General features: G+C 38.8%; 1 protein-coding gene across 5 annotated transcripts in view; it reads left to right on the top strand.

The window, feature by feature from the left end:
• CACNA2D3 (calcium voltage-gated channel auxiliary subunit alpha2delta 3) overlaps positions 1–14,642 on the top strand; it is a 551,583-nt gene that overhangs the window by 501,012 nt on the left and 35,929 nt on the right. For all 5 annotated transcript variants that reach the window (XR_010072843.1, XM_063348451.1, XM_063348449.1 and 2 more), the window contains 4 exons: positions 2,641–2,702; positions 3,653–3,697; positions 9,746–9,808; positions 13,400–13,470. Coding sequence is in view for 4 of the 5 variants with exons in the window: in XM_063348451.1 (XP_063204521.1) it covers positions 2,641–2,702; positions 3,653–3,697; positions 9,746–9,808; positions 13,400–13,470 (241 nt within the window). In the remaining variant the exon portion in view is untranslated. The remainder of the gene's footprint in view (positions 1–2,640; positions 2,703–3,652; positions 3,698–9,745; positions 9,809–13,399; positions 13,471–14,642) is intronic.

The following is a 14,642-nucleotide window of genomic DNA, read 5'->3' as shown; positions in this document are numbered from 1 at the left end:
TTCGTCTGCTTTATGCGTCATTTTCCGAGCAGTAAAATAAGAATCTTAAGGTTTAACCACATTTAGTGAGTATTTTGAGATTCTTTATTGAGAGGTACTTTATAGGAAGTATAGGTGGTTGAAGTCGTTAGTGCTTATGAATGAGTCAGGAACAGAATTCCTAAGGCAAGTCCAGCGATGGAGACAAGCATGTTGGGGGGTTTACAGAAATAGTTAAACAGATTAGGAACCTGCTTTGTTACGGAACCACAGAAATTAGTAGGAGTTTACGCTGCATAAACACTTCTGAAAATCTGCTTCTTTAAGAAGGTAAACACTTTGAAAATACTTTTTTTTCAGGAACTCAGCCATTTAAAACAGAAGATGCCATTATAAACTCACTCGGGGAAAGGTGCAGCTCTATGGGATATATATCTTAATTCTTTCTTGCTCAGAAACCTTATTCATTCTGTATCTTTTGGAAAACAAGTCTGATCCTCCGTGATCAGAAAGCTAGTGTTTCCACCCGAAGTCTGCTTCCTTTGTTGGTTGGAGTCTTAGATTATTAGAGTCAAATCTAGGCCTTGATTCAACAGGTACCTACTTATCTGTGTCTCTAATGTTGATCGTGTGGCTTTATTCACGGAATTCAACAGGAACATTCACATGCAAAAAACAAGGCATAAACTTTGCTTGCTGAAATCAAGACGACTTTTACTGATACAAATGGTTTTACATTAATTCTTATGTCATTAAATAGATCAGTAGAAATGTCATATGAGACTGATGTTTCAAATGCTGACAGAGGATCCGGAAAAGTTGTGAAAAGTTCCTGAAAATGTGTGTGTTTTGCCTCAGTTTCAGAAAAAGGAGTTAAAACGTGTAGGTCACCTGCGTGCTAGGAATGAACCTAAAGGCAAAGAACAGATGAAGAAAACATGTGCTGCACGGCTGTCAGATAGCATCTTCTCATTGACCGTAAAATAAATTACTAGATAATAAAATGTAGCTGGAGAGAGTTTCCTCTGGAGTTTATTCAAAAGGAGAAATGGATTTATCTACTTACACTCTTAAGCAAAAATGTCCATGAGTTACAGATAGCAGAAAACTATTTATAACCTGCTTATAATAAGAGAATTCCTTATGTAATTTCACATGCCATTGTATCAGTTCATTACAGATTTAATTTCACATACTTTTCCCTATCTGCTAGCACAAAATAAAATCTATTCATGACAGCAGCATACGTACATCTGCAAAAGCAAGTACAAATAATCTAAATGTAAATATGTTTTTAAATGATCCCTGATGTGGATTCTAGAGGAAGAATGAAAAAATTACATTTTCTTCAATTTTCCAAAACAACTAGATTTTTTTTTAAGTTTTTGCTTATTTTTAAACAAAACATGGTAGCAATAAATTTGCTAGAAGTTAGGTCTTCAGACCTTCAAGGCTTTAAAAAGTGTAGCTGTTGTGAAGAAATGGTATACTAAGGTTACAGATCAGTCATTAGGGCCGAGTTCACTCATTTTACTCCAGCAGTTTGGTATCCTCTAAGCTGACCAGGAGCTGTAGGGCACTGAACTAGAACCCGTTGATAAACTGTGCTGAGCAGCTGGCATAGCACCTGGTACGGGGCCAGCCCTGAAACGCGTTTGCAGACGAGCCCAGCACAAGGCGTGCTCTGATCAGCGCCAGCGGGGAAGATCCAGGGATGTGGCAATAGCTGGTAAGAACAATCGAAGCAGATGTCTTTAGGCCTTCGCTCCCTGCTTTCCTGCCGTATTCTTCATCATATTAACTTCTTGTAAGTAAGAGGAAGTTAATTCAGAAATTTCCAGCAGAGGTGGGTGGATGTGTTCTCGTTCTCGTAGTACAGGCGGGTGAAACCAGAAGAATCAAGTGCCTCGGGAGCTTATGAAAACCACGCTGTTTCTGTTGAACGACGAGAGAATGCAATGTAGTACTAGTGCTGATACGAACCTCAGACTAGAGCGGAAGAAAGGTTTACTGATATTAGAAAAAACATAATCCCACCCGAGGTATTGAGAAATGTATTGTTTAAACCAGCGGTATCTTCATGAGTCATTCTGAAAAAAGAACCACCTTTTTTTGAAATTTGAAAACCAGCGATGTCTGTCAAATACTTTCATTTGACAGAATTTCACATAATGCTCTTGATTTCGTTTTTTTAAAGATGTTTTTAATGTTTGAAATAAGCTTCTTGTGTTCCATTGATAATTAAGGGATTAAATGACTGAATAAAAAATGTTGGCTTGAAACGTTAACCGACGTTTTCATATAGTTCCTGCACAAATCAAATATATTGCTATCAATAAAATACACGTTTGAGATAGATGCGAACATAAATATGTTCCGTTTGTGGGGTTTTATGTTAATTGTGGAGACCTATGCTATTTGAATGACATTTGCCTTGTGTATTCTTCAGATTATATTAGCAACATCTTCATGTTTAACCAAACTGTAAATGATTTAAGATGTGACTGTGTAATCTCTTCAATTTAATTTAATTACTTGTGGTTTTGCATTTTTGGGCTTACTTTCCCTTTTTATTTTAGGACTGTTTTTCCCTTCTGCTTAATTTTAAACAATCATTTTGAAGGAATTATAACACACTGTTTTTATCTGTGTGTTTCCCAGCTGTAGGTATCCAGATGAAACTTGAATTTTTCCAGCGGAAGTTTTGGACTGCAAGCAGACAGGTACATTTTAAATTGAAATTTTCTTTGTCATTGAATCCACAACAGCTTTCTAAGTTTTCAGACAATGATCTGCAGGTTTTTATGTCACAAACAAAACTATTGTACAGAGACAACGTGGTTGAAATGTGTAATGGCTAGTTCTTCTGGTTTACATTCTAGTTCATCGTCACCAAAAAGAGAATTCAGTGGTCAAAACCAGTTGCTTCATCCCATATTTACGGAAGCAAGTAGATTATGAATTTTAGGCCCCTATACGTAGGGAGTTACTTCGTTGGCCTGACACACGTTAATTTTCTCCCTCAGAAAAAGGGGAAACAGCTAACTGAACTATGGAATTTACCCATTTTCAGTGATAGCAGAATTGCGCCTCCTCACTTACTCTAGGAACTGATCCTCTAACATTCAGTAACTGAAGTATCACACAGATTAATTAACTAAACTAGATTACTAAATCATACTTGGCATTCATGGTCTTCAATAAACTATACCAAAGATATTCAGGATATAGGATTTGTACTTACTGAAGAGGATAATCATGTACTTTCTAAAGATTAGGAGGTGCCATCCTTACTTTGAGACGAGATTGGAACTGTACTCTTTCAGGGAATAACCCCTAAAACGCAGGTCCTGCCCCACCCCTTTTTGAAAGTCCTGTGTTCTTGTCTACGAATGGTCCCAAAGCCTCTAACACATGGGGGAGAGGATGGTGTTTAAAAGAGCTGAATCGTTACAGTGTGAATGCACCCTTTCTCTGAAGAGAGGAACGCGACAGGGTTGGTGAACACATTTAAAACTGTTCCAGTCTTTTTTAGAACAATGGCTGTCAGATAAAAAAGCAATCAATATCAACTTCTTTATAAGTGTGCTCATACTGATTTTTAATATGTCCTATTTTGTAATCGTCAAACTCGAAATTACAATGTTTTATTGATTTTTGATATCGTCTCTAGTGTGCGTCTCTCGATGGCAGATGTGCTATAAGTTGTGATGATGACGTAAGTAACATTATTTTTTTTACCATTTTTGTCTCTACTGCAGTAGAACATAAAGTTGATCATAATGTACAGTGAGATGTTCAAAGTAAATCAATCTCTTGGTGTAATTTGGAATCACCTTCTGAATATTATGCTATTTAGATAGTGAGGCTTTTTTTATGACTGCTTACACACATCCGTTTAATTGCAAGGCTGACAGTGGTACCTCAAATATGCATCGTAATAACTTGTGCTTTGTGAATCCAGTTTTGGAAATCATTTGAAGCTGTTCTAAGGCATTTTTTTACTACTTTATCGTACATTTTAGAAGCTAATCTCTGATGTTCACGCTAGAATGAGACATGAATTCAGAGTTGAATCTATGCAGCACTAACACAGTAATAGCACTTCAGAAATAAAAAAGGAAGTAACTTCAGGCAGTTTGGCTTCGTGAACTCACCACAGTAGCTTTTTATGGAATTTAATTTGGTAGATAAAAATAATATTTTTAATATCTTATGCATAGATTTTACAAAGAATTTCACATTGTACCATATAATATTTTGGTTAAGCAACGTCACAGGTTAAATGAATTAAAAAGTGGAAGACAAAGAACAAACTGTATTGCTATATGGGGAGGAATTAGGCATACAAGATTCTAGAAAATCAGAGGTGGGTTTGAGATATTGTATCGCATATAGTTCTTATCAGGGACTTGGAAGCAAACAAAGCAATTACTGATAACATCCGCGTGTTATCTCTAAGCGGAGTGAACGGTTTGAGGAGATCTGGATCATCTGATAAACTCTGCTTGAAAAAACTATATGAATTAAGTATGAGAAAATGTAAATTCATACATCTGGAAAAAAAACCTGCAGGCTGTATTTGTATGATACTTTTCACATAGTGGCCAGAAGAACTTCTGCAAAACATACATAAAAGGCAAGAGCCTGTTTGGCTCTGTAATTTCTGGTAATGCAATGTTTTGCAATCCTATTTTAAGTAGGATAACATTTTTTTATATAGTTTAAAAGTTTTTATCCAGTTTTATTCAGTTTTTTGTACATGCTTAGTTGCTTTCAGGAAAGCTCCTCTCTGTGTCCCCAAGAGTCAGCAGGCAGTACAGCGCTAGTTTTTACACCTTTTTCAACAAAACATAACGTATGGTACTCAGAGCGAAGCAGCAAGAACTGAGCAGGTGCCCCCGCCATTGCAAACAGAGGGGTTTAACCAGTGCCTTCTCATCTCTTTTTTCTCTGAAGCCATTTCTTCTCAATATCTTCAAGTTCTCACACGTTTGTGTCCCTACTTTTGACAACAGGAACCCACGTACGTTATTAGCACTTATTCCATAAGTCTTTATTTCCCTTTTCTCTGCTGTCTTTTCTTATCTTTCTTATAGCCTTGCCTTACAGGTCTCTTTCTGAGTGTCCCAGCATTTGGAATAGACTCCCACTTCTTATCTCGGAGGTGCTGCTCCCCATGTGTTAGTGTATTTCCAATGAAATCTCCACATCTTCCACCACCTGAACTGCTGCCCTGACTGTGTTCCCGCCTGTGCGCTAGTCGGTTCATCTGGAGCGTGCTCTGTGTTGTGTAGCACTAAGTTTGTTCAGGGCTGTTCCAGCACATAAAAAAATTTAAGAATAATAGTTGCATAAAGTAGTGTGTGAGGTTTCCTGTCGTGCAAGTTAGCAGAGTTGGGCTTTCCTAAGGATAGGTAATTCAAAACTCTAAATCATTGCGCTAAAAACAAGTTCATGGATGTGTTTGAGGAGTGCTTTCTAACATTCACCGTTATTGTACTGGATATTTAGTTGTTTAAGGCACGCAACGTCGTTTTAATTTTTTGGTTACTTTTGTGTAAATTAATTTGTAAAAAGTTTAAGTCATCAGTCCTAGCAATCTCACTTCTGGGATGCCACTACACAACCTCATGCACTGGGACATTGAAGTGCTTTATTGAAAAGCGAGTGCAGGACAGAGGCGCAGTGATAAAATTTTTAAAATACGTGTCTGCGCTCATATGAGATTCAGATCACAAAAACCATTCCGGGAAGAAAGACAGAACTTGAAACATCAGCAGTTATAAGAGTGGAACACTGACTTCTTCAGCATACCAAATCAGCAAAACTTACAGCAAACTATTATTCATCTGCTAGGACCCTGGGATCTAACAGCTGCAGGGTAGTGATAGCGATAAATACTAGAAAATAAAATTTACAGTAAGCCCAGACACAAAGGCCTGATGATCATGCCGTCTTTAGCAATGGAATGGACCACACGAGTCAACATATCTTTTGCATTTCCAGCTCTAACAATTTACAGACTCTTCCATTTAAAGCTTGTATCATTGTAATCATTAAGTAAACTTCTCCAAATATGAAGTAATGAAAAACAAATCAGATTCCACCCAGGTGTGGGCGAAAGTGCTTACTTAGCCCGAATTCCAGGCTGCCATTTGCACATTAACCGATTTTAAGGTGAGCTTACAATGTTTATTACCCCATTCTCCTAAGAGCGATCAGACATCCCTTGACAAAGAAGGCCTGTAGAACTGTTAATTACTTAAGTTTCATGGCCTTGCTTTACCGTAGCTTGCTGCAGACTTAACGTGCAACTTTACCTTGAATTGTCTCCAGCGGCTTTAAGTATTTTCATCAGTGGGTTTCCAGTCAGAGCCAACCAGCTTGAGAGGGAGAACTGCAGGCAGTCTGGGCAGAGTGCCGTATAAAATCTCCTTGTTTAGCCTAAACCACCATGCTTTGGGGATTAAAACTAGGCAGAGGTGGCTTCCTTCATTTGCAGTAACCTTTGCAATAGGGTAGTAATATTACATGTCTAAGACATGCTCCTGCTACAAAGTGTCCAAATACTTCATCAAAACAAGGATGTCATCATGACTGCAAAAATTTGTTTGGTCTGACCTTGCTAAGAGGCAAGTACACGCTGATAAAGATTCCAAGAGTGCAGCCAGAAACAATTCACTCTCCTTTTTTATCGCGTTGGCAGTTAAGAAGAATAGTCGTATACTTTGCGAAATATTCATGCAGAACTTCTTTTGGTCTTACATCCGCGTGCACAGAAAATGCAAGCGGTCTAAAGTCTTTTCAGCTACTTTCACTCGACACCAGCAGGAGCCATATAAACATATGGAAAAATTTAGTGATGGTGCGAACCTTGGTGATTTAGAGATTCCAGACTTTTTTCTAATGGCAAAATGTACTGTTGATAGGACTCAATCAAATATCACAGCTCTTCCATTGAGTCTGTTAATTTTCACAGATGCCTTTTCTCAACGGCAAGAAAATATCTGCTGAACAGTTATGGTATAAATCAAAGCATTTAAAAGTATTAAGACATGAACGCAAATAGAGTGGCACAATAGTCATACGGAGAATTAGTTGAGTTTGTGTGATACTTTTGATTCTAAATTACAGACATACAATTAATTAGAAATCCTTTTTTTTTTCTTCCTTTTTTTTTTTTTTTAAGAGCTTTGAATTTGCTCGTTTCTTCTTGTTTTCCTGGTGTCTCACATTTTACTTTAATGTTCTGTTTTCTTTCTTCTTCCTTTTTGGTTTCTTAACCCATATTACATTCCATTATTGTTATTATATATTGGAGCTGTGAAAAATACATAGGGAACTTGAACTTGATCAAAGTTACTGTAATCCAAGCGTGTTCTCAGACCTCAGTCAACATTCTTCCCGTGTTTATGCTGGACTCTATGCCGACTCTATTTTACAAGCTCAGGGACTCTCCACCTACAGAACGTTCCCCTTGAAATCTGAAGTTTGCTGAACTTGAACCTTTAGGCAAACCTGCGCATAGTTAATTTCCAATACCTGTGAAACATTCTGAATTAAACCTCTTCCGTACGGCTCTAGTCTATGCAAATGCCGTTATCCAATGCATTAATCTTGTATCTGAAATCTTCTGTGTGAGATTTGCTAAAGTATTGGACAAGGAAATGCACCTCACTGTCCTTTGTCAGTGCTAAGTTTAATTTGCAGACTGTTTGATTAAGGTAGTGCGGAATGTTGAACGTTATTTATCTTGCTGGCAAGCAGATGAATGAATGGTCCTGAATGAATATTTTTCCCTTGTTAATGTTTCTAAAATGGATTGAAATAGAAACCCTGTTATCTTTACATTCCACTTATTGCGTAATGCCTGTTTTCAATAATAACGCTAAAACATTAGCACCTTTTTAAATTCTGAACGATGCTAGTGAATGACTATAGCTTAGAGATTTGAGACATGGCCACTAATTCTTGAATCAGGGCAGGGTTTTCCCAACACCGTCTAATCCATAAACTATGAAATTAAGCCTACACTCTTTCTTGCCCAGCATAACTACTTTTATTTATTTTCTATACTGTGGAGAAATATTGCTTCTAAAGCACTATCTTTAGATTAATCTTTCATGCACGAGGACTGCAAATGTGTATCCTCAAAAGAGCTCTGTGTTGATTTAGCTCCTCTCTCAATAAAGTTGGTGGGAGGCTTATGACGGGCTTTGGGGAGAGCAGTGTTGCGGTGTTACAGCCGACTGCTGAAATTCCACCCGTCGCACGCCACTGAGGTTAAGTAGCTGCCTCTTCTGAACGCATTAGCTCTACTCGGTTCTTTGCCAGCATCGTCAGCTTTTCACATTGCATTTGCCAATTTTTGGCCTTCTAGCAAATCAAAGGTTGGAAATGAGTTGTTTCAACTTCTTTTTTGACAGATTTTCTGTCCCTGGGGGTGTCTGTAGCTTAGGTTCCTCTCCTAGGATGAATCCCCTGCACTTGCATTAGGGAATGACATTCATTCCAAACTTTTACCCGATTTGGGCTTTTTGCTTTTTTAAAAACTAAGCTTCAAGCCAGCATTTCTTCCAATCTCTCCTCTTCTTCAGCCCCACCGAACAGTGCTGCTATGTGGCCAGAGTGAGAATCAGACACATCTAAGCATCTCTTGGAAAATCAGACTGCGTTTTCACCACATCTTGCACAACGGCTCTTGTACGGAACCGCTTTCCTCTCTACAACTGTAGAGAGATTTGCTGGATGTGCAGAGCGTAGCAGAAAGCGTATGTTGTCATATCTCTGTGCAGCCCGTTTGCAGCAGGAAAGGTTTTGAATTAAAACCAAAGCCACGGTGATTCCTATACTGGAAGCCATACTCTGTTTTCATTTTTTTTTTACACAAATTTCACATAGAATTCAGGAAACAATGATAAAATGTTTGCTGATTTAGACCAACAATAGAAATATGTTAAAGATTTAACGCTGAGGTAGGTATTTGGCAATACTGAAGAGAAAGTGAGTTATATCGAGGTTTGAGTTGAACCTTATGTTTAGACTCTGAAGCGCAGTAATTAAAACTTTGCCTGTAGCAAGTAATTCAGTTGAGGTTAAAATAGTGCATGCATGTATGGAGGGAAGCACTGCTTTGGGTTTACCCTGTTTTACACAGTTTATACGTCTGACCTACGAAAAGCTAACAGTCCTAACTCTAAATCCAGTTCCCAATTAAAACCACAGTTTGAAAAGCTTTAGGAGACCTGTGGGGCCTCTTTCACAGAAGTCTTTGGTCCCATCCCCCAATGAACAAATTAAAAAATATTACCTGGTCCCCTGTTGGTCCTCCAGGCTGACACTGTGTTTTCATTAATACATCATTAGGGTAATGACATCGTGCTGATGTTTTTCGCCAAACGCAGGAGAAGCCATCAGGAGTAACAAAGTTCTATGCCTTTGGAAACTTAGTTGTAAGGAAAACTTTTAAGAATGGATTGTAAAAACAATGACCTTGTTCTTTTTATGTTTGCTTATAATTATCTTATATCCTCCCTTTCTGTACACATCTTTGTTTTGTTTTGCATGAATCAAATGCATAAAAATTAAATCGGATAACATCCCGTAAGCTGAGACTGCATTCACTTAGAAGTTATGTGAGCCATTAGAACAACATGAAGTCTTCACCCATTTAGAAGTCACTTGGAATTAGGGTAAAGGAAGTAATTAACTTATTGCTGTATCCTAAAATAAAAAATTAATTTTGGAATTTATTATTTTTCAGGCAATCAACTGTTACCTAATAGATAACAATGGATTTATTTTAGTGTCTGAAGACTATAGACAGGTAAGTAATTTTTTTTTTTTCCAATCTTCTCATGTAACACGTTATATAAAGTTACTTGTTTTTTAAATGGGCCACTAAAATGTTAAGGAATCAGTAACATAAAATTAAATAAAATCCTTCACCAAAGAATGTAAGCGGTTTCTCACAGGAGCTCAGTTTCTGTCTCCCATTGGGGCAGGGTCTGCTCTTAAAGCTCATAAATGGTCTCTTAAAGGGCTTTTTTGCCACAGAAGTGTCTGTCTTCCACAGAACATTTTTAGCCCAAGAAAAAAGATTCCCTGTGGCATTTTTGCCACGTGGAAAGGTTGGGGAGGGAGGGAGGGAGGGAGGGAGGGAGGGAGGACGCTGGGGACACAGAGCTTACACGTTTAAACTTGAGATAACGGCTCTGTAAAATTTCATTAGCTGAGGAGTTTGTGTTGTGAAGTAGATTAGAGTCATTGAAGGATTAAAAATAAGCACTCAGCATCACAACGGGGAGGACAAGGATCATGATTAATGAGAAGATCATTCAAAACTTTAATTTGTTTTGACTTCATGGAAAAAAATGTTGAAAAACGAATGTATAATTGGTCAGTCCTGGAAACCTTATGAGGAAACCACCACCATTCTCATTAACTTTTGCCTGAAAACTGTGCCAATTGGTGCACCAATTATGCCAGAATTGTCTGAAGTTGAATTTCTTTTATGTGTTGGGATTGTGGATAGGAACATCCATACTCCTGCTTAGGCCTCAGGTGAATTAAATTTGTTACGACTAGGTTAGTTACTGAGAAACGGCTTTTGGAAGGAGCTCTGGGTGACTTGGAAGAGTGACTGGAGAGGAGATAAAAAACTCTAAGTGAATGGCAAAAAAGAAGCCAAACTGAGTATTTTGATTTTAGATTATAAGCTTGAATTATTGCCACCTCAAATCTGGCACTTCTGAAAGTAAAAAGATACAGGTATTTTTCACATTTGCATAGTGCAAAAGTAATGGCATGTTTCCTTGTGATCCCTTTCTTCCTTGCTCCATTTTGGTGGAGACCTGGGAAAGTCAGTAAGCAAGTAATAAACAAGGGAAATACAACTTTTCTGAAACTGTTATCCTTCCAACATGTACTAGAGCGTTAACTGTTGAGCATGCTGTACTGTGTCATGCAGTAGTCATTCTTCGTGATATTCTTATATGCAAAATTGAGCATCAAAATTTATTATTTTGTTTTACTTTATTAAATGTATTTCTTCCATCCCATGTGAACTAAAAACGTACCATTGCTTAAATATTGACTGCATTACGTTAGAAGCAGGTGTTAAGCCTAAGATGGACAGTAAAGTTGTCTCTATACTTATATAACTCTAGAGTAATATTACAATCACGGAATCTTCAGAGTTGGAAGGGACCTCTAGAGATCATCTAGTCCAACTCCCCTGCTAGAGCAGAACTGCCTACAGCACATCCCTCAGGGCTGCATCCAGGCGGGTCTTGAAAATCTCCAGAGAAGGGGACTCCACACCCTCCCTGGGCAGCCTGTTCCAGTGCTCTGTCACCCTCACCGTAAGGAAGTTTTTCCGTGTATTTGAACAGAACTTCCTATGTTCCAGCTTGTGCCCATTGCCCCTTGTCCTGTCGCTGGGAACCGTTGAAAAGAGCCTGGCTCCGTCCTCCTTAAACCCACCCTTTAGGTACTTGTAAACATTAATCAGGTCCCCCCTCAACCTTCTCTTCTCCAGGCTAAAGAGTCCCAGCTCTTTCAGCCTTTCCTCATAAGGGAGGTGCTCCAGTCCCATAATCATCTTGGTTGCCCTACGCTGGACCCACTCCAGTAGTTCCCTGTCCCTCTTGAACTGGGGAGCCCAAAACTGGACACAGTACTCCAGTTGTGGCCTCACCAGTGCAGAGTAGAGGGAGAGAATGACCTCCCTCGACCTACTGGCCACAGTCTTCCCTATGCAGCCCAGGATGCCATTGGCCTTCTTGGCGACAAGGGCACACTGCTGGCTCATGGATAATTTGCTGTCTACCAGGACCCCCAGGTCCTTCTCCTCAGAGCTGCTTCCCAGCAATAATTATAATAGTATGTGTTTGTTTATTTATTTTATATGTGTATGTACATATATACTCTATATTTATTGGAGATGGGGAAAGAGGTAGGTGGGATGAAGCATTATCAATTACTCGCCTGTCTGGGTTGCTTCAGCACTGTTTTGCTATGGACTTTCCAAAAATTACCTGCACTACTCTAGGAATCTTGTTCAGGGGCAGTGTAATTCTTCATCTGAATTACTACTAAATCCTAATGTATTAAAAAATAATGATAATCTAGATGTTCCTGCTTTGGAGGAGAACTCGCATTTACAAATGGAGTTTTTGTGGAGAGAACTGTCACTGAAATGTCTCTGTGAGAACGAAACACAACTTGATAAATCGGGTTTATTACTATCTAAGGTTATACTAGTCATTTATGGTTTGGGCTTTTTGACATTGACTGCCTCTCCGATAGTTAGGCTAATCTTTCCTCATCAGTCAGCTAGGGCTACTGAAGCTAGTATTTTTAGTCATATAAGCTACAAATGTTCCTCTTGTTTCTAGGAGACTTTACACACCCGCATGTTTTGGAAAATGTTCCAAGTTTCCCCTGAGTGAAAAGAAAAAAAGGCAGTACTTGCTTTTTAGGTGGAGGAATGCCTTTTCTTGGCTGGGGCTGTAACTTTTCTGCCTGCGAACTCCCAGGTGCATACTTGAGGTCAGCTAAGTTCCTTGTAATGGAATTGGGGTTTAGTTCATACAAAACCTATGGAATCCGTGCAATTTGAGAGTGTAGTGCCCTTTCCCCCCCATAAATTGTGGGATTTCTCCCTTTAAACAATGCGGAGAACACGTCTAATCCCTCTGGGAGTTGAGGCTCTAAAATAAAAAATGTATTCCCAAGCTAGAAAAAGGCTGTACGTGCAAGATTTTCCAGTGTCATATGAATGGCTGCAGATGATGGAGTCGCTTCCACACTACATACCAAATTCATAACACGGATGTTTGTTTTCTCAACAGAGATTTATTTTTATTAGTCCACATTTACTGAACAAGGACGAAATGAGTAATTCATCAGGCTGAGTGGTTTTAAGTATGAAATGACTCTGAATGGAGTTAAAATTTACAGGACCGATGAAATGTACTGTTCCAGCTCCTTAAACAGGTCATGCAGGAATTACAAACAATGCTTTTTTATGACTGTTTATGAAATCCTCTCAAAGCCTGTTTATGTATTTTTTGAGTAACATTTTAATCACAAGGGGTTGTGATCAGATTAGTGTGTTTTCTTTGCAAGCTTTGGGTCTGAAAGGCTTTTATTTCTGATATTAGATGTTATATAATGTACCTCAATATATTGTATAAGCCCTCGCATCTGCTCGGGGGTAATAATGTAATCCCTATCACTTGCCATGACTGCGAAGTCCTCTTCGGTTTTTATGTAGCAGTAGTCCTGAAAACCCATCTGTGTGACTGTCAAAGCCACTCTTGTCGGATCCTAGAATATGCCAGTTTAAATTGCATCCAACGTTGGTTTGCATTTATCCAGACTTCTGGTAACTTCTTGCATTTTTCCCTTGCAGACTGGTTACTTTTTTGGGGAGGTCGAAGGGGCTGTGATGAACAAGTTACTAACAATGGGCTCTTTCAAGAGGTAAGAATTAACTCAACTTTCTATCTCTTAAAAAATGCTGCAACAACAAAATGAAATAAAACAACCCCGAAGTCATGTAAAAGAAGGCCAAGACTGTCAGTGTGACCGGATTCTCATTATACCCCTTTTCCATATGATTTGAGTGTAACTCGATGCCATGCACGTTGAATGTTAAGAGTATCGGAGACAGCCTACAGTGAGTTTCTTGTTCAAAGAACAGTTTATTTGACTACGAAGCTAAAACTGTGTGCCTTTCCTGTTCCCGCTGTGCTCAAGTGGGAAAGAGATTCGGCCGTATCTACTACGGTACAATTCTAAATGGCTCTAAAGCAGATCATTGATGCAACGTTAAAACATTTTGACCTGTAAAAAGTTGGAGCTTGCTCAAATTAGGCGGTGCAAAGTGCCCTACTGTTAAAGGGAAAGAGTGGTCTGCCAGTAATTAATTTTCATTCACGTGCTGGCTCACCTTGGAACACTGTTGTGACTTGACCTGGTCTTACTATCAAGATGACAATAAAAAGTAATAGTGATTTTATGTGTCATCCTTTGAAATAAATTATGCATCCTGGGGAAGTAAGAAAGAGCTTTTCCCTTTAACCTGTAACTCAACACTGGAATCTTCATGGCTTTCACACAGCCGAAGAACTCTTCCTTACCCCTTTGTCCTCTTACAGCACGGCAGAAGTGCAGACTATATGTATTATACTTTTCCCTTTTATTCTCCTGCGCATTTCTAGTATAAATGAAAAAGAGCCACATCACTGGTCCCATCAACCACTAAAATTAGTTATTGCATGTGAGGGTGTATACAGAGGCTCCCAAAACAGACGGTTGGTGTGCTTCCTTGGTAAACCAGCTTTCTTACGGGCAGAAAGCTTTCCGTGCCGCGTCCGCACATTATAGCTGAATGCCACGTCCAGTAAATGGCCAACCTGAAATGGAAAGATCTAGCACTCACTGAATCATCCCAAATCCTAGTTTTTGAGGGTGGCGACCCTTCTGTGTTTAGCACGACATTCTTAACGTATGCTGTAAAAGGAAGTGAAGTGATACGTATTTATAGAATGGGTTCTACAATGAGAAGATCTGCTTATACAAGAGATGAAACATTTTATTTAACGCAAACAAAAAGATACAGTCAAAATCAAGGGATAATGCTTTAATTTGTC

The sequence above is a fragment of the Chroicocephalus ridibundus genome, chromosome 10 (genome assembly GCF_963924245.1).
Source record: "Chroicocephalus ridibundus chromosome 10, bChrRid1.1, whole genome shotgun sequence".
Lineage (NCBI taxonomy): Eukaryota > Metazoa > Chordata > Aves > Charadriiformes > Laridae > Chroicocephalus > Chroicocephalus ridibundus.
The sequence above is the reverse complement of the archived record's forward strand: the minus strand, read 5'-3'. Positions and strand labels throughout refer to the sequence as shown.